Consider the following 19,617-nt stretch of genomic DNA (forward strand, 5'->3'; position numbering starts at 1 on the left):
GCTAAAGGTGCAAGACGAAGCCAAGCTAAATGTGCAGCGAGCAGAGTTGCGCTCAAAATCTCATTACTGCTCGGGGAATTCTGGGTCTTGATATCAACAGGTATTAATCAGGAAGGAGCGAATATAAAATATAAGCAAGCTTTTGTATGAGCTGGTTTCAATTTTTGGTCGAAAGTGGTGTGTAAAATTTTCTTTTACGCAACAACTATTACTGACACAGGGCCTACGTGTCGAAATTCTCAAGTTTGTGTTAGTGTTTATCCACGCATGTCCGAGAAAGTTTAGGTGCATATTTCACTTACGGCTCTGAAGTAAGGAGAAGTTCCAGTGTCTTCAACTGCATGGGGTTTTTCACGACCACCTTCGTCGCTCTTGCAATGACGCCATCAAGCAGCTTCATCTCAGATATCATCTGCAGGAGTTACCACAAGTCTCAATTGTTGCTCCGCAATGAAGAAAAAGATGAATAGGATTTTACCGGCGTAAAGACGGCGATGGAGGAGTATGGTTTTGCGCTGTAATTCTGCATTCGATCGACGAAAGGGTCCTCTTTTGATGACGACTGCGAAGAACGAAAAAAATGCACGCGTTAATTAAAGTGATGGCAAAGTGGTCGCCGCTGCAAGCACTTATTCTGTGAGAGCGCGTTTCTGAGTGTCGTTGATGCGTGAACGGCAGCACCGACGGCTGCCGTTCAATTCATGGTGTTATATAAGTCAAAACCGTACCTGCAACCTACCACGGCTGTACCGAGATAAGTTTCCTTGTTATGTACGGCACGAAGCTACTCTTAGCTGTGTCGCGTGCCGAAGACCGCTGCGGTAATCTGTGGTGGGCACAGAACGTGCAGAAGAAAAATATGCTGATTCAGCCATGCGTGAAAGTTGTGCCGTGCCTCTGTGAAGAAGTCCGAGCTATACGACCAGGAGGCCGGCTCGTATATGTACTGCTTCACAGCAGCCGTACCTCGGTAGATAACTGTGCTCACTTCCAGACTCTTCGCTTATGGAACAACTGCTCGGTCAGGTACAACGACAGATACGCAGAGAACGGCGGAAGCGAGTACGCACTGGGCGTCCAAGATAACATCAGCCAAAGGTTCAGTTGAAACTGCTAGGGGCTGTGGTGTTCTAATAAAATTACTGTTTGTCGGTCTGAGCAGAGAATCGCATCTTTTGTATCATTTTTATTTATTGATTGATAAATTATCAACATCCTTGTCGTGAGCTTAAGTTTAAACCACAACGTCCAAGGAATTCAGACTAAACCTCAAAGAGCGCAGGTATCGTTACGTGCAGCTCAGTAGTATTTTCTTTGCTCTTCAAAATGGGCGCAAATTTCGATATCATAATGCAATGCTGCGCTCTTGAGAACGTCCGGAGCTATCAGTAGTCTTACATAGCTCACTGACATAGTGCGCCCACACAGCCTCTGTTCCTGAAGCATGCGTGAACGGGCATACTAAAGTATTCATTTTGTGCGTTACACGCTGGCTGCAGGATTCCAAGCAAAAAAAAAAAAAAAACAAGCGTTTATAATGATGCTTTTCTTCTAGAAACTGCGCCGGTTGGGGCTCCTTTAAACAGCCTACAGTTCTTAGGTAACAGCGTATATGTAATGCTTTGCGGGTGTTTATCGAGTGCAAGATACCTAGAGCTCTCTTCCTCTCCTGATATTGCATTTACATTTCAAGTTTTTGTAACTCTAGAATATCAAATATTTTTCTTAAAATATAGGGTGTATAAGCTGTTTTTACCGGTGCAAAAAGGCTTTTCCGCAGGCGTAGTGGTCGTAAACGAACAGTGCCGAGTTCACTCGCTCACGAAGAACACTGATGTTGATCGTGTGGGCCTCAGCTACGACGCACACATGCGCCATATGTGTTTCGCTCTCCAAGCTGTGGGGCTTCGTTGCCAAGAGCGCTATTTTGTGTGTCAGCACTGTTTTGCGAGCATGTGTCTTAAAACCAAACAGCAGCAACTTCTGCCCAACGCAAAGCGGCCCCAACCAAGCTCTCCTGAAACGCACTAGGGACAGCTCGATTAGCAGCTGCCTCGTCTTGCTGCAGACAGCAGCTCCTAGCATGTGGCTCAATTGGAGGCGCAAAAGTGCAGCAGCAGCAAGCGACCTTGCAGCATTGCAGCATTGCAGCGCAGTTAGTGCTTGGAAGCAGCAGCATGAATGACATTAGCAAGACTTCAAATCAGCCCAGTGCCGCAACGGCGAAGCGAGCCTTCCCTGCACGCTTGGCCGCTAGCGATACACTGCGTAACACTGCCGCGTTTCGCAATGAACGCGGTAATGGTGCCTCGTACAAAGAGGCGCAATAGGTGTGAAGTCCTGAAATCTGGCGCATATCAAAAATTTGCTTTAAAAGCCGACGAACAGAGCGCTTCCAGCGTGACCGGAAGAAACGGCATTACCTTGTGAAAAAATGAAAGGTTCCCACATCAAAGGAGCATGAATATGGGCGGGGCCCTTTCCAGTCTAACGCGGCTAAGCGGACCTGGGACTCACTCTGGCAACCGCTTGCGCGCCACGCCAGGATCTATCCGCGCATCCTTCTGCTGTCTTGCGGTTATGTGCAAAGGACTGTGCGTTGAACGACAGACAGAGGTATTTAATTTTGTCGCTGCGGGTTGCCGATGTCACTTCGCAGCTTGTCGGTTCAAGTCAGGTGAATGAGTTGAAAACATTTCACAGTATTTATTAATTTTCTTTTCAGTTAGTGTTGTGTCTTGCTGAGGCAAAATCCACGATGCTTTTACCGCTAGTATATGAGGAGGAGCCGAATCATCCAGCGCAATTTTTACTTCACTGCTCTTCATACTGCGCACCTCACAGCATAAAAATTAAATTACTTAGGTTTGGTTTGTGGTTTCGGTTTATGCGGATTAACATCTCAAAGCGACTTAGGCTACGAGAGACGCCGTAGTGAAGGGCTTCGGAAATTTCGACCACTTGGGATTCTTTAGTGTGCGCGGACGGCGCATAGTACACCGGCCTCTAGAATTTTGCCGCGTCGAAATTCGACTGCCGTGGCCGGGATCGTAGCCGCATCTTTCGGGTCAGCAGCCGAGCGTCATAACCACTTATCCACGGGGCGGCGAAATATAACGTATACGAAAGTAAAGTTCTTGCTTTCTTGTTTACGTAACACTTCGTCCGCGGTAAAATATCATACACACCTTGGCCATCTCGACTGCAACCTGTGCTATGGGGTCGCATCCATCAACGCTCTTATTTCCAGAGGTGGCATCAAGTTCGACTGACTGCAGAAACTTGCACACAAGACCCGTGAACTCTTTCGTACTCGCATTTGCGCTGGCGTCCTCACGACTGAGCAACACATCAGCTTCGTCGAGCTGCAAGAATAAAAAGATCATTATCAATGCCAACTTAAACGCTGCGGGTAGGTTTCAGGTACAGTCTTGGTAAAAAGTCCTAAGGCCACAGCGTTCACGTCCAGCGAAATGAATGTCCCAAGAATGCTCCGTGCAGCGAATCAGTCAAAACGCATATCAAGCAGAAAGCTTCTCTTCATCCAGAAGAAACCTTCACCTAGTATTTTAAGATCATTCGGTCTTTCGTAGGGCCATATTGGCTCTATTGTGGGGCTGAAGCGAAAAGCTTTAGGCCCTAAGCCTTTTTACCAAAACTGTACATTACAGTATTTAAACAAATTTAAACAGACTACCCCAGAAGGCTGTCAGAATGCAATGGCTTTTGTTGTGGATTATTCGTCCGTCTGACAGAAGATCACTAAGGAAAGCGGAAGGCTGTTATCAAAAGAGTGTGCCTGATTTGAAGGCAACCTTACCAGAATTGCGGACGCGCAAAAGCGTCCCATGTCTCTCAACACTCAAGTGGGACGTGCACAATCCTTGGGTGCCTTAACAAATTCGGAGCCGACTGCCAGTTATTTACACTCACCAAACTCAAGTACAACAAATGTTTAGGTGCAAAACAAGCGCCTTTTGCGGTATGATAACACCACTTCCGTACTTGAAACAGTAACTCAATATCCCGAGTCATGATCATGATCATGAGCCACCCTCCACCTCTGCTTATGCTCACAGCAGAACGAATTTTACCTCACATCACACCTACTTTTCATACTACTTACGCCACGCCCCTTGTTGTACATTGCTTAGTAACGAAGAATAGTTGGTTTTTGCCGCATAACTTTGCGAGCCGTTTTGCACTAAACATGGCTGAGTAGGACGGTGTGTATTAGAATCAGTGCACCACGCAACGCCACTCCAGCCCACACACAACTCAATTTCCACACGTACACCGCCAACTCAGAATATAGCGTACATGGAGACAAAAATGCATACACCTACCAGGGCAGACGCAGGTCTACAGCTTGATACCTCACCAATCTTTTCCTAACAGGATGAACATACTATACATAGGCGGTACAACGACGCCAGCCAAAAACAGTCTGCCACATCAATGTATACCTACCAAGCGGGCACGTTCACATGCGCGACTACTACATGAACATCAACTACCGTAGCAGCCGAGGCACTCGCCATAGCTTTAGCCATAGGGCAAATCAGCACACACTATACTAACATTTAAACCTACTCGCAAACACCATACTGACACTCCAACGCGGGTTACTACCACGCTCGTCACACAAAACCTCAGAATGCTGCTATCCGCAGTAAATCTCAACCAACCTCTTGTTGTTGGGTTAAGGGGCTTAAGAACAGGAAGGGCGGGAGGGGGGGGGGGGGGAGGGAGGCGTAATGATTCTTTGTTCTAATCTTCTGGCGTGGCGGTCACTTGGCTCAGTCAGTGAAGGGTGGGATGGCGGAGATGGAGTTTAGGTGTATGCAGAGGAAAGGTCAATGTTTCCGTGGTATTTGAGCAGGTGCTGGTCTGCCCGGACCCCGCAGCTAATGCTTGCTTAGGTGGAGCACTCTCCCTTGTCTTTTTTTATTTTTCTCCGTTTTGTGTTTTTGTCTTCACTGGCAGGCCAACATGGCGGATTTTGGAGTTCCGCTGCTTACAAACGATTCTTAATTAGGGCATGAGGTGACGAAGTGAGCGATGGTTTGAGCAGGACAGTTCGGGGTGGGTGCTAGGCGATCACAGTATTTTCGTCATCTCTTCCAGGCTTTAAGAGAAGTTTATTGAACCCAGGACCAAAAAGGGACATCGGTCCCTCTACAAAAACAAACATACATTACGGCGACTGATGTCGCCCGGTGCACACACACACGCGCAGGGAACTTAGAGTCCAAAACCACGAGATGTCCAAGAAAGTTCAGGGGTCCATAAGCGCGGGAGAAGCACGCCGGATGGAAATACCGCGCACAAATACCCGCGCACAAACATAACGGGCGAAGAACGCACACACCTCGCGCACAAATTTCGGGCACGAACATAACGAGCGAACATACACTTTATCTGAAGGAGCGAAACTAGAGACCGTTTCCTTTGATAATTCGTTAGGTAGGTTCTTAAGTGCCCGAGCACCCAGTGATTAATAGCGTAAAAGGTGACGCTAGTTGGTAGTTGGTTATCATGTAAAACACAGCACAAGAAAACGGCGCACCTATAAGAATATCGGACTTAAGCATGCACAGTTATTAGTCTGCGATATCCAGGGCTAAAAAAAATTGCCGACCATTACGTTACTTCCTCATGCGAAATTTGAGCGCAGCTCATCAGCTGTTCCGGCTTTTGTATAGATTCAATTCAATTCAATTCAATGTTTATTTTCCAACTCTAGGTTGGGGGGCACCTCAGCGAAAAAGCAGTTTTTCACTGCTTGAGAGTGCCGAGGGCCCTCGCATACATCAGCAGGCGACAGTTTTAGCAGGAAGCTGCTTTACATGGAACATATTACAGGCATAAACACAGGCATAAACACAGGGATAAACACAGGGATAAACACAGGGATAAACGCAATATAAAGGCAGTATAAACGCAGGTATAAACACAGGTATAAACACAGGTATAAAGAATAGATATGTGGTTACCGAAATAACAGTGCAACCTGATGGTATTACCAGAGGGATACAATCAAAGCATCAAAAGGATTGTTTCAACGTTTCATGAAATATTCGCGAACTTGTCTCCGAGTAAAAGTAGTGAAATCAGCACGCAGTTTTTCATGTTTATTCAGCACAAAGGGAACCTGGTATGTAAGTGATTGAAGTAAGTATCCCGTGCGACGATGTGGTAGAAACCACATGTCTGAAGCACGGGTTCGGGGATCACTTCTTTGACTAGTTAAGCCAGAAGAAGCGGTTAAAAATGCTTTAAAATCTTCACTTGAAAAGAACAACGAGTAGACTAAGCGGAATTCAAAGACAGTCATCACATTGATAATGCCAAAATCTGCAAATAACTGGCCGGTTGCATGTAGTCGTGGGAGATTGCCAATGTAGCGCAAAGCTTTCTTTTGCAAACGATGAAGAATGCACAGATTCTTAAGGCTCGTTGTAGCCCACACAAGTGTACAGTAATTAATTCTAGAAGCAAAAAGAGCGTGGTAAACTTGGAGTCTGGCTTTCACTGGTAAGAGCTGCCGGCATCGTGATACTGCACCTGCTGCTGCTGATAGGTGTTTTGATAATGATTCGATATGACTAGTCCATGTCATATCAGCGGAGAAGGTTACACCCAATATTTTAAGTTTATCAACTCTTGTTATCACTTCAGGACCAAGTACAAGAGGGTGGTTTATATCCACATGTTTGTTTCTGGCTTTGAACAGTACACCTTTAGTTTTAGTTCTATTAATTTTTAGTCCATTAAGATTGGACCAATCCCAAATTTTCAGCAATTCAGATTGAGCTTCCGCTAGAACTGCACTAATATGTTTGCCAGAAACAAACATGCTCATATCATCAGCATAAAGCACAAATGATGCAGTATTTCTATTTTCAACAGCGTCATTAATATATACATTGAACAAAAACGGCCCCAGAACACTACCTTGAGGTACGCCGGAGGTAACTGTTTGAAAAGACGAACAGATATTGTCAATAGAAACACACTGTTGGCGGTCACATAAGTAAGATTCAAGCAACGAATGACATACACCACGTAAGCCATATGCAAACAGTTTGTGTAATAATATTTGATGATTTAGACGGTCAAAAGCTTTGCTATAGTCAATAAATATGCCGAGTGTAAGGTAGTTGTTGTCAATGTTGTTAATTATAAGTTCTTTCATTGTAAGTAAAGCCGTTTCAGTACACCTGCCTTTCCGGAAACCGTGCTGGCAGTCGGTTAGTAAGCTATGCTTCAAGAAAAAGATGTTAATACGTGCAAATATTAGTTTTTCTAGTCCTTTTGAAAATACAGGAAGTATAGATATCGGTCGATAGTTATTAATATCATTCTTTTCGCCCCCCTTATGTATAACGGATACTCTTGCTTTCTTCATAGCGGTTGGAAAACAGCCTGATTCAAGTACTAAGTTAAATATATACGATAAATACGGTGCGATGATATCAATAACGTATTTAACCGGCTTTATTTGCAAGTCGTCAGCATCTTTGGCATTACTGTTATGTAAGTTCAGAAATGTGGAACAGATTTCTGCCTCATCGGTTGGCGGAAGAAAAAGTGTGTCACTGCAGCGAGATGGAAAGGTGAAATCTGCTTCCAGGCTATCTTGTGTATTTGTCAAGTTGACAAAATGAGTATTAAAGTGTTCCGCTAAGTCAACACCGGAGAGGTTTGTATTGCTTAGAAATTCTGCCGCTGAAAACCTTGGATTTCGGCCCTTCAACACCATGTTTATAACATTCCATGCCATATGAGGACGACTCTTTAACGTATTTGTAAAAAGGTTATTATAATACAATTTCTTCGCTTTCCTTAGCTCCGCATTTAGCTTATTTCTGCATTTCTTGAATTTTAAGAAAGCCGATGGCTCTCTGGTGTCCAGGAATTTTTTGAAAAGTTTGTTTTTCTTCTTTATCATGTTCAGATGATCGGGCCCAACCCAAGGCTTTCTTATACTTCCATTCGATTTCACTCGTCTATATGGAAAGCAGGTGTCATAGTAACGGCGAAAAATAGAGAGGAATGCATTGTAGGCATCGTTCGCATTTGTTTTCTCATATACAAGAGACCAGTCACCGTCTGAAACACACGCGCGAAAAGAATCCATGTTTGCTGTCGATAGGCACCGAGATATTATTGGAGGCTTAAGCATTTTTTTCTTGGAGAGATTGCTTGAATATGATATAAAGATGGGACTATGATCACTTATGTCATAGCTTATAGTGCCCGCAGTTTCAACTGCTGTGTCTGCGTTTACAATGAACTGATCAAGCAATGATTGTCCAGTAAGCGAAACGCGAGTTGGTGTCGAAATCACATTTTTGAAGCCGCACGAAGTCACTATATTATTCAGCTGTAAAGAATGAACGTTATCACTGCCCATGTTTACATTGAAGTCACCACCTAGTAGCAAGCGATAATTTTTATCTGCAACATAGTCTAATACTTCTTCAACGAACTCGAAGAAAATGCTATGGCGGCCAGTTGGCGGCCGATATACCACAGTAAACAATTGTTCTTCGGCTTGTACGCACAACGATTCATAATCCCTAGTGATCCGCGTAAATGGTTTAAAAATGGTTTGGTTTGGTTTATGGGGTTTAACGTCCCAAAGCGACTAAGGCTATGAGAGACGCCGTAGTGGAGGGCTCCGGAAATTTCGACCACCTGGGGTTCTTTAACGTGCACTGACATCGCACAGTACACGGGCCTCTAGAATTTCTCCTCCAAAGAAATTCTAGCCGCCGCGGCCGGGATCGAACCCGCGTCTTTTGGGTCAGCAGCCGAGCACCATAGCCGCTGAGCCACCGCGGCGGCGGTTTAAAAATGTCGGAGGATATGTTTTGCTTGACATGCATCGCAACGCCCCCACCACGAGTTTCACTTCTGTTTAAAAAATAATGACTGTACCCGTCTATAGATAGCATGTCACTGTCTAGACGATACCACGTTTCTGTGAACATTATCACATCGAACTGGATGCGGCACTCATCAAGAAAGTTTGAAACATGTTCCTGTTTAGATATAAGAGATCGCGAATTTATATGGACTGCAAAAACTGTGTTCTGTGTACAACACTTTAAAGGAATGTTGCAAGGCAAACTGTTTTCCAGGTATAGCATAGTGTTCTGAGGACGGCAGTATTGGTCTGCGTGACCAGCACCAGCGGCTTAGACAATCTTGTCCAAGTCGCCCATGCAGGTGATGCGCACAGTTGTGGAAGTCTCATTTTGCCTGGCGAAAATTTTGCCATTCTTTGTCCAGGCAAACTTCCATTTTTTATCCTTTTTCCTCTCCACAGTCAGGCTCATTAGCTTTTTCAGAGTAGGGCACAAGTGTTCGTTAATATACACGGCAGAACTTTCAGTCTGACCAAGATCAGTGTAACCAAGATCAGCAGTTGTGGCTTTGACTTCTTTTGCTTTACTTAGGAAAGCATCACGCTTCGATCGGTTGCGAAACTGCACTATCACATTTGGGCATGTCAACTTCTTAGCCGGAACCCGGTGGCAGGCTTCAATATCTTGAGCTGTTATGGGCACTTCGATTACTTCTCCAATCTTTTGGAGGATGTCATGGAGGTTTTCGTTGTCAGCTTCGGGAAGCCCTTTAATTTCCAGGTTTCTGTTTCGAGAGTATTGCTCCAAATCGGTCAGCCGAAGCTCAAAAGCAAGGAGCATGTTCCGTAAGCTGTCGCGATCAGCAGATAGCGCAGCGTTTTCTTCTTTTAACGTTTTGTTTTCCTCCTTTAGTGCTGAGAGTTCGGCAGACATGTCATCATAATTATTGCTGCAGAAATCTACGCTCTGCGACAGCTCACGGGTTTCTTTACGTAAACCCCTTTCTATTGCACTGCGCACTGCTGCAATTTCGGCGCGAAATTCTTTCCGCAGCTGATCACGCAATTTTTCTATCTCACTCGGCATGCTCAAAACACTCAAAACACAGTTGGCAGCGACAGCGGAAAAAGGTCACTTGTAGTAGAGAGGGTAAGTTACAGAATGCACTCAAACCTGTAATGCAGTTGCAGAAAGTTTAGCCGAAAGAGCTCCTGCTGCCGCTGTCTCTGCCAACTGAAAGGCAAAGAATTGAGGCAAAGAATTCGAGCAAGACATGTATGCCCAATTACAGACAACTTGTTATTTTTCACACATATTCCTTCTTCAAGAAATACTCCACTAAAAGTTTTTTATTATCATGAAAGAAGCTTTGCGGTCGGAGAAATAGATAATTATATGCTCGACTTGCTGCACCAGTGCCTGGTTCTCAAAGACGAGCAAGTATTTCGTGACGTCATCACAGCTGTGGGAGCCGTTACGAGCGAGAGGAACGGGATGTTCTCCCGCATAAGTCGTAAGAAATTGCCGCTCGTCTTTATACCTACATTAAAGTCCCCACCTACCCTGCCACCCTGGCAGGTGGCAGCGTTTCTGGCACAACGTTGCCAATACCAAAGCATGCAGGACACATCTGTCACTACCGCTACGTAGCTTAAAGCACGACTGAGGCGTCCACTGTACAAGGAGGACAGTTGCGCGCCTTCCCTCTGGTTCATGTGTTCATAGAGATGTGTGAGACAGATACTGCGCATTTCCTTTCCTGAAAAAACCAATTTCCAAATTTTACGCTCTGCTTTTACGCTCTGCTGGCGTCACGTGTGAAAACTCTCTCTACAACATTACTCCGTGGCACTCCCGTAGCAAACGCATGGGAAATGATCACGCAGCGTCGCCGCCGCTGCAAAGTATTCGCACGCACTTGGCAGGGTCCTATATCTGAGTGATGAAGGCACAATCGCGAAGACGTTTCGCGAGAGGAAAAGCTTTCATCTCAGGTGCATAGCTCGGGAAGCCAACACAAAGTTTGAGGCGTTGGCAGAGCAGCAGAAGACGCGAGATGGGAGTCGTCTGGAACACTGCAACGAAGCTACACCTCACCGGTTGCCTTACCGGTCACTTCTGCACTACGCTCCACCCACAGCTTCACTGACGCGGCAGCTGCGGCTTCCGTACATACGTGCTGACGATGGTACCTGCTTCTGGCTTTTTATTCCGGCCTGCTTTGCGAACAGTATCTCTTCTCGCTTCGGCGAGCGCGGCTTCGGCCGCTTATCTGTTTTTTGAGAAGCGTCCGCTCCGGCGGACGCGGTTGTTGCTGCGACGCGCGTCTTTCCTTTCCTCTCTCTCTCCTTCCTCTGATCTTTTAACTCTCATCTATCTGCACGTGGCAGCGGTGGTGGCTTGGCTCGAGCCAGTAGCAGGCCCGTGCAATTTCCTTTTCATCCTTCTCTCAGTCACAACAACAACAACAACCTCGTACAGAGCTGAAGGGATCTTTAAGACAAACAGCCCGTGCATAAATATCTACCTATTGAGAGTGGACGCTGAGGATTGTGGCGGTGAGGGAGACAGACTGATGGCACTACTGCTGCTGTACACACTGCTTAGGGAAAGCCGCTCCATGCTCGTTGCTTTACAAAAGGTGAAAGCGGGACTCTGTGCACCTAAATAATGACTTCACATTTCCACGGACCACAAATTTGCTTTCGTTCTGCAATAATACTACAAGCATTGATGATTGCAATCCACTTGGTGGAAAATAATTGAAGGACTGTAAAGTTTGCCCTTTGTGCTGCCCACGTTCTGGAGTAGATTTAGATCATTAAATATCCGGAATTCTTAACCTTGGCAACGCAGGAATACCCCCCCTCCCCCCTCCCCCCCTCTCCCCCGGAAAGCATATTAATATGATGGAGTTAGCAATGGGAGGAGGCTTTTAAACGCGGCACCGAAGGCTTCAAGACTAGCAAGTAGAGGAGGCTAAAACCTTGGGAATAACCTTCGTTACTACTAGAACTTCACATGTTTTGAAGAGAGAATTTGTTTCCGTTGCCAACCGCAAGTATTTCGTATTTTAAGTATAGGAGATCTACCTGAAGGATTGGACAGTATACCCTGCCCCTTAAAGGTGCTCTAGAAGGTAGCTTACTTTATTTTTACTCCTTTCGTGCTTAGAACATCCTGTCAAAACGAGTACAGTGATTTCGTCTTGAATTAAGTAACGTCATCACAGACAATGCAGCTGAAGCTGTAACCCGCCATCTACTCGCAGTAGACACATAAATTATTAGCCGCTACTCGCTGCACCCCCACGATCATTACTTTTATCTTATTCTTTATTTTTTATTTTTCCGTGATTTTCTCATATCGTACTTAGACAAAACATTTATTGTTAGTCAACTTTTCTGTTCGTCCTCCAGTGCACGTCCCGGACTCTTTTAAGGCGGAAGCCTTTAATGCCTCATCGTTGTAAGCAGGAGCTGTCGAGAGAAATGTCACGCTTTTCAATTGGTCGAAACGGTCGTGAAGTTACAGTGCGCGAATTTCAAACGGGGTCAATTGTACTTTGGCTACTAACCATGCAACCAATTAAAGGGATCGTAGTGATGCTCCAAGTAAGTTTGACTGAGTTTAGTTAATTGCTTACTTAAGCAGTTAGTCTAATTAACCTTTCTAGCCAGACCAGATAAATAAATAAAACCGAGTAAGAAATTGGCCAAGCTTGGGAATCGAACCCCGGTCTCCGGAGTGCGAGTCGACCACGCTACCACTCCGCCATGCCAGTTTTTTTTTTATTTATTTATTGCCTGACTTCGGCAAGAACCACAGTACACAAATACACTTACAGAGCGCAATGAGCAATAATTAACAACACTATCCGCCCGGGGGTGCGTGGCTTCATAATATTAAAACTCCTTAAGCGTCACCAAAGGCTCGACTCTTTCGAGCCACTCGGAAGCTTCAGGAGCAAGTTTCTGAACTTCAATATACTTATGCATGCACTCCCGAAAATAGATCCGTGCTGGCCGTGCATCAGGATCGCAATGATATCCTGCCATTCTGGAGCGCCAAATACAATGGAGGCCCATTAGCATAATGAGGTCTAATGGTGTCCCATCCTCACTCTCTACAGGCAAGTACCGAATACCATGAGCGTCGAGCGGAAATTCCTTTTTTAAAGTTCGTTGCAAAATGTCCCAAAAGTATACCCCCTCCCAACAGTGCAAAAAAACGTGGTCTATTGTTTCTGGTTGTTTACAAATTAAACAATGTGATCCCCAAGGTAGAAATAACTGCTTCCTTTCCAAGAATTCCTTTACTGGTAGTGTTCCGGTATGTAATTTAAAGAAAAAAGTTTTTGCACTTGGCGGCACCTGCATCGCCTTCACACGCTTAAGTACGTCGCGTCCCTGGCCTCCATTGTATAAGGCCCTGTACATAGGTTGTGGAAGAACTACATCGCACAAATGTTTATACAACTTCTTCCTGCTAACAGAAGATAAATATTCATACGAAAATCGAACAGACAGGAATCGAACACTCACGACAACCTCTCTAAAGTAACCAACAATACGTCCCGAGAAACTTTCGGTTGTGACAACAAAGTCCGGCAGTGCATTTCCGAGCCTTAATTGGCACACAGTGCGCAAAAACGGATCGCTTACATCGCGCACAAAACAAAATCTGCTTACAATCTGCCGCAGAAATAAGTGTCCCAGACTCAGGCCGCCATCCTTCACCCGCCTAAACAAATTGGTCCGGCTACAGCGTTCCCAGTCCGCAGCCCACACAAAAACGGCAAAGATCCGGTGCAGTCTCTGTACGTGCATCCTTGCACAATGCAACACTTGCATCACGTACCACAGCCTAGACATAAAAAACAGATTGCACACTGTGGCCCTTGCGAAAATTGAAAGGTGTCGCCCTTTCCACCTTTCCACCTTTTCACGCGTGGCTTGCGTCTGTGCTTTCCAGTACGAATCGCTATCGCGATAACCATCCAGTGGAACGCCTAAGTACTTTACTGGGGTCGTCACCCAGGACACGTTTGCAAAATTGCCGGGCTTCGTTGGCCCTTCTCCGTGCCAAAGCCCCAGGGACTTTGACCAATTCACTTTACTACCGGTGATCTTGGTGAATTCTTTTACGCATGCCACGGCCTCGGTTATACCTTCCCGGTTCACTGTGAACACCGCGACATCATCCGCATAAGCCAGCAGCTTAACTTCTGCTGCCTGTAGCTGGAATCCTCGAATTTTTTCACTTTCCATGATATTCAAACACAACGCTTCAATGTAAATGCAGAATAGAAGAGGGCTGAGGGGACAACCCTGGCGCACCGAACGCTGCAGGCTAATGGGGGCCCCCAAACTCTTATTTACAATTAATCTTGTCGTGCAGCTCCGGTACGCCAAGGCCACTCCCTCACAAATAATGGACCCTAAATTCACATGGTCGAGTATGCAGAACAGGATATCGTGCGAAACACAATCGAATGCCTTCTCAAGATCTAGCTGAAGGATGGCTACACAGCTATTTGTGTAATCACAACATTCCAGCACACACCTCGCTTTATGAATATTGGAAACAATAGAGCGTTGACGGTTTGGGATGAACAAAGGTGCGTCTAGTGAATACGGTGTCTTCGTTCACTCCCATCTTCTTCCCTTCCCGTTACGGCCAGGTTTAGGTGTCCACCGAGATATGAGAGACAGATACATTTCCTTTCCTCAAAAACCAGTTTACCAACGAGCAAGGCGTATTTGTGCGGGTTTCAGATTGGTCCAAATTGTTGTGACGTCACTGCGCGCGAATTTTGACGGGTGTCCACCGAAATATGTGACACAGTTATTGCGCAACTTCCTTTCCTCAAATACAATTTTCGACTAGTGTCTACTAAGATATGTGAGACAGTTAATGCGTAATTTCCTTTCCTCAAATACAATTTTCATTCTCTTCATTACGGCCCCCCTTTCTTCTTTCACTCACACTTCCTCCCTTCCTGTACGGTACGGCTCAGGTGTCCACCGAGATGACAGAATTACAGCCCCATTTCCTTTCCTCAAAAAGCGTTGCGTTCACAGGGCAACGCATCGCGCCGAATGGGTGGTGGCGTTCCTTGGACTCCGTGGCAGCGCCACAACACGCTGTCGCGTTCCACTCCTAAAGGCGAAGCTTGAGCGTCATTAATTGGCAGTTAATTAATGCACCAACAAAATGTGCAGTGAACAATCGCGTAGCAGAATGCAGCTCTCAGGCTTTCGCATTTCACCACTTTAGCCGCTAAAGTTCCTCGTAATTTTTTATTTCTATAACAGTTGTACGGTAGCCAGTCTAGCGCGATGCGTTCTGGAGGACGTGTGCTGGGCTGTTGTAGAGTTTGTTTCCTTGCAAGTACCGCGTGGCGGCGCCACGTCCACGCGTAAGAGGCAGATTTTATCTTCTTGGGACATTATGGTTCATTATGTCGTCGGACATCGAACATTATGGTATAATATCTAGGTTTTCTAATCTCCTTCGACCTTACCTGGACAGCGCATGTGCGAAAGGTAACTAGCACGGCGATGCAGAAATTGTTCTTTATCAAGAGAGTTCTGAGACAAGCGTCTACTGAAACCAAACGCCTTGCCTACGTCGCACTTATCAGACGTACCTTAGAATATGCAAATATTTTATGGTTCCCACGCACCAAAGACAATACCTACTCACTGGAAATGGTCCAAAGAAAAGCTGCACGTTTTTTATTTAACCCCTACAGTCGTTTCGATTCAGTCACAGAGCTTGTACAGCGCGCTGGTCTTCATACTCTGACAAGTAGAGCAAAACTGCAGCGTTTGAAATTTCTTTATTTACTTCTTCACAACACATTCCAATTAAATTTTTCAGACTTTCTAGAGATAAGACATACGCCCCAAACGAGACATGTACACTCAACTATGATACAGGAATTTTCTTTCAATAACAACTCGTTCCGGTATTCTTATCTTCCGATGTCCGTACGCGAATGGAACGCTTTGCAACCGTGTATTACCGCGCAGCCAAAATTATAAAAATTTATTGCGCTCGCTGAAAAGGCAGTTCTTTCTTATACGCATTGTTGACCCTGTTTCATCATGTGTATTTGTTTTCTGTTTTTTTCCCAATCTTTCTTTTTTTTCATTCCACTCCTGTGATGACCCCTCTGGGGTTGGCAGTATTCCAAATAAATAAATAAATAAAATTTCGTGGCAAGAAAAAAGACAGACGGAATGAAACAACACAGACTGTGTTGTTTCATTCCGTCTGTCTGTTATACTGATTCACTGTTCAACCCAGTATGTATTAGTAGCTTTTACAGGCTTTAATTGTGCATGCTTAGGCGTCCCTACATGCTGCACATTATCTGAAGCAGAGGCATTTCATGAAAAGTGGGCTTTATAAGAACTTAAGCCCTAAGCACTTTTTTTCTCCCACAGGAGATAGACAATAAGGTTGTATTGCACCGCATTTTATAGGTAGCATAAAAATAATGCAATAAAATAAAGCTAGATTTTTTCTTAAATTCGTAAAAAAATGTAGAAACAACTTCATAGAAAAATACGCCAATTGAGAAATATTGAAGATAGAGGTTATAGTCTTCTACATAATGGTATACAGTTGTTTATACTAATTGTAGCATGTAGTGCAAGAGTATTGAGTAAATTGCCTCAATAATTCCGGAACCCAGGCGTTCTTTACACGGAACAGGTCACTTTTTCTCTGAATTGTTACTGAAGGGTAGCGATTGCACACAGCTGAAATCTCGAGCGTGCGTAAGTAAGGATGTCATGTAGCACTGCCCTCCAGTGGAAAGTATGAGTGCAGCCGAACATTAGGAACACTGAAATGTACAGCAATGTGCTGGGTGATCTGCTCATTTGCAGCTTACTTCGAGAGAAACAACACCGACAAGTTCCCAGGAAACCACTATGTAATCTCGCTGCTGTTTTGGAAAACAAATTTCTTTTTTTCCTTTACTAGCAGCATTACAATTCTTAAATCGTCCTTTTGTGTGCTATTTCCTCCTTTCACTCACTGGGTCCTGAGAAAAGCCAGAACTGGGAAGAGCAACGAAATTATGCTTGAAACACTCCGACTGACTTTAACTTAAAATGATTTTTGTTTATGCTCGATCTTTTTATACCAGCTACTATTAGCGTGCCTAAATGTCTTACACGAAGAGAAACAAAGGCGCTGAATAATAAAACGAGTATCCGTCTTGCGGCTACTTGCAATACGAGCAAATAATACTAAGATCAAGAATGAACCACTAACAACATTGCCCATCGCAATCCTTCCTTTTAAAGTCTCCGCGGATGTGCCAGCACTGTCACCTTTGCTAATTAATTTTTTTTCTCGCGTAGGAGCTGGCATGAACGAACCATACTGGAGCGACTTCAGTCTACTGCGCCTGTCTACCGTGGCATGAAATGGTACTAGTTCACTTCCACTGTGTTAAATCATTGCGAGCAAGAACACTTCTCGTATATCACTCCTCTTATAGTAGGACTGACAGCTTTTCTATGGTTACCAAATAAAACGAAATCCGTGCTCTACACCAAAACGCCAAGATCAGTATAGATCAAATCGTGCTTCGTCTATCTGAAGGCCGCGCTGCCATCGACACCAGGAGTGATGTTTTCCTAAAATGACAGAATTTAAGTAGTCTTCTCACAAATATTTTCCGCTTATCAGTGAAAAAGTCCCCGTATTGGTGGAGAGGATCGTGGCGTCATGAGCACCATATTAGTACCCATAGACCAATCACAGGGTACCGCCAGATTTCCAAATCTCCAGACCCAAAATTTATTATCCCCAACAAGACCCCAAAGTTCGACCACTCCCAAAAATTTTAAAGCAGACCAGAAAATTTTGGAAATATTGCCCTCCCAGAAAGTGGATTAAGATGGATAAGTGTCACTCTCCAAGGAAATGGATTAAGGCGGATGAGTGGGGATCAGTGGATGGAAATCAGGTGCATTAGTGGGTCGGGTTAGTATAATCTCATATCATAGTCAACGAAATGTACTCGCACATTCTGGAAGTTGATGACTCATGCTTGCTATATCAGGACAATATAATCGGTTATAACTGGATTTTTTGAAGGAAAATTGCAAAAAAAGCATTACAGACTCATTTTAGACACCATAGCAGGCAGCGTAAACGGTATTGAACTTTTATTTTTTTTGATGTCGTAAAGAAGGCCCCCAATATTTACGTTTTCTGTTTCCTCACTTTCGCGATGTTCTCTTCGTGATAAATATAGAAATATCAAGGTAAGCCGCGTAGAATTTACCACTCCTAAGTAGCATGAGAGACAAAATAGGGAAAAGGTCTGGATTGTTTTCGAATACCTGAGGTTTTTCAACGGGCACTGACATCGCCCAGCACATAGACGTGTTATGTATTTCGCCACAATCTAAAGGATGCCGTCACAGCCGCAATTCGATTCGACGATACTGACGTCTGGAGCCGAAAACTCTAACAAGCAATCCACAGCGGTGAACCAATCGTGAAATAGTGTCCAGAAAAAGAGGGGATCTTTTTATTGGCGGGTATCCTGGCTCTTAGAGGAAGTGAGGCGTAATTAATTTGCACAAGAAACTAGTCACGTATGTGCAAAAGAAGCCATAATATGAATTCGGATTACATGCAGAAAATAAATGGCGTTAACCGCGTTCAGCATCCTTGAATGACTACTACTTGCTTATCTCTTACCTGGCCCCTTCACATGTTGACTTCTAATAACGTGCGACTTTTTAATGTCGATTTTTATCTTAAACACTATGCTCAATATTTTGATTCCATCTCTACAGGTTGATTACACAGCAAGACAGAGATTATGTGCTTGATAGAGCTCAATAATTGGACTAATAACTGAAATTATCTCTTACACTTTTTTTTATTCTTAAATTCAGACGGCAAGTATATATTGCGAAATTATAGGCCGTCAGCATCGAACCTGAGCCCAATTTCTGTTTGCTTTATCGCGCAGAACTCTTGCTCGGGATAGTTGGTGCAAGCTTTAAAATGTCCTGTCCTTTGTGTCCTCGGTCATTGCGCCATTTTCATTACATCTTTAAGCTTGATCGCCGAATGGTTTGAAATATCGAAGGTCAAAAATAACCATTTGAAAGCTCGTTGACTTAGATTTCCCGCGTTATACATTTAAAGAATAGCCCCGTTGGCACCGGCAATGATGCAAATACAGTTCAAAATGGTGTATTTTATGGCAGAGAAGCAGCTGAGAGGTTTTCGTTGATGAATCTACATGCAGTGACACCATTTTGTAAATGCGCAACGTGGGAAAGCCATCACGAGGAGCTTTCAAATGCGCATTTTTGACGTTATAGTCTGAAGTACTCTGTCGAATAAGAAACCTTAAGAACAGGGTAAGCTTCAGTGTTGACATCCTTCGATTTTGTACTCTAATCTTCCTTCCTGCAACCCAAAATTAAACCTTGATTAGTTATATTCAGGTAATTGATCGTCGAATGATAAGACCTGCCATGTACCTTGCTCTACAATCCACCTACGTAGACCGCGCGTACGTATCTTTCGTAGTTTTAAAATAAAAATTCGCATATGCTAAAAATTCACCTTGCATTACGCATTTCCAAGCAGGGGGGTCATTGCAAGCACTTTCATCGACTGCAGTTTGACACATAAAGCACAAGGCGATGATTTGAGCTAAGACCACAGCGGACGTAGGTAGAAACTTGCC

General features: G+C 44.5%; 1 protein-coding gene across 1 annotated transcript in view; it reads right to left on the bottom strand.

Moving 5' to 3' along the window:
• LOC149344258 (endothelin-converting enzyme 2-like) overlaps positions 1 to 19,617 on the bottom strand; it is a 111,175-nt gene that overhangs the window by 31,584 nt on the left and 59,974 nt on the right. Inside the window, exons 13-15 of the mRNA XM_089547191.1 lie at positions 3,189 to 3,365; positions 479 to 562; positions 303 to 412 (exon numbers count right to left, since the gene is read on the bottom strand). Coding sequence (XP_089403317.1) covers positions 303 to 412; positions 479 to 562; positions 3,189 to 3,365 — 371 coding nt within the window. The remainder of the gene's footprint in view (positions 1 to 302; positions 413 to 478; positions 563 to 3,188; positions 3,366 to 19,617) is intronic.

The sequence above is a fragment of the Amblyomma mixtum genome, chromosome 5, assembly GCF_055824585.1.
Source record: "Amblyomma mixtum isolate Tamu chromosome 5, ASM5582458v1, whole genome shotgun sequence".
Classification (NCBI taxonomy): domain Eukaryota; kingdom Metazoa; phylum Arthropoda; class Arachnida; order Ixodida; family Ixodidae; genus Amblyomma; species Amblyomma mixtum.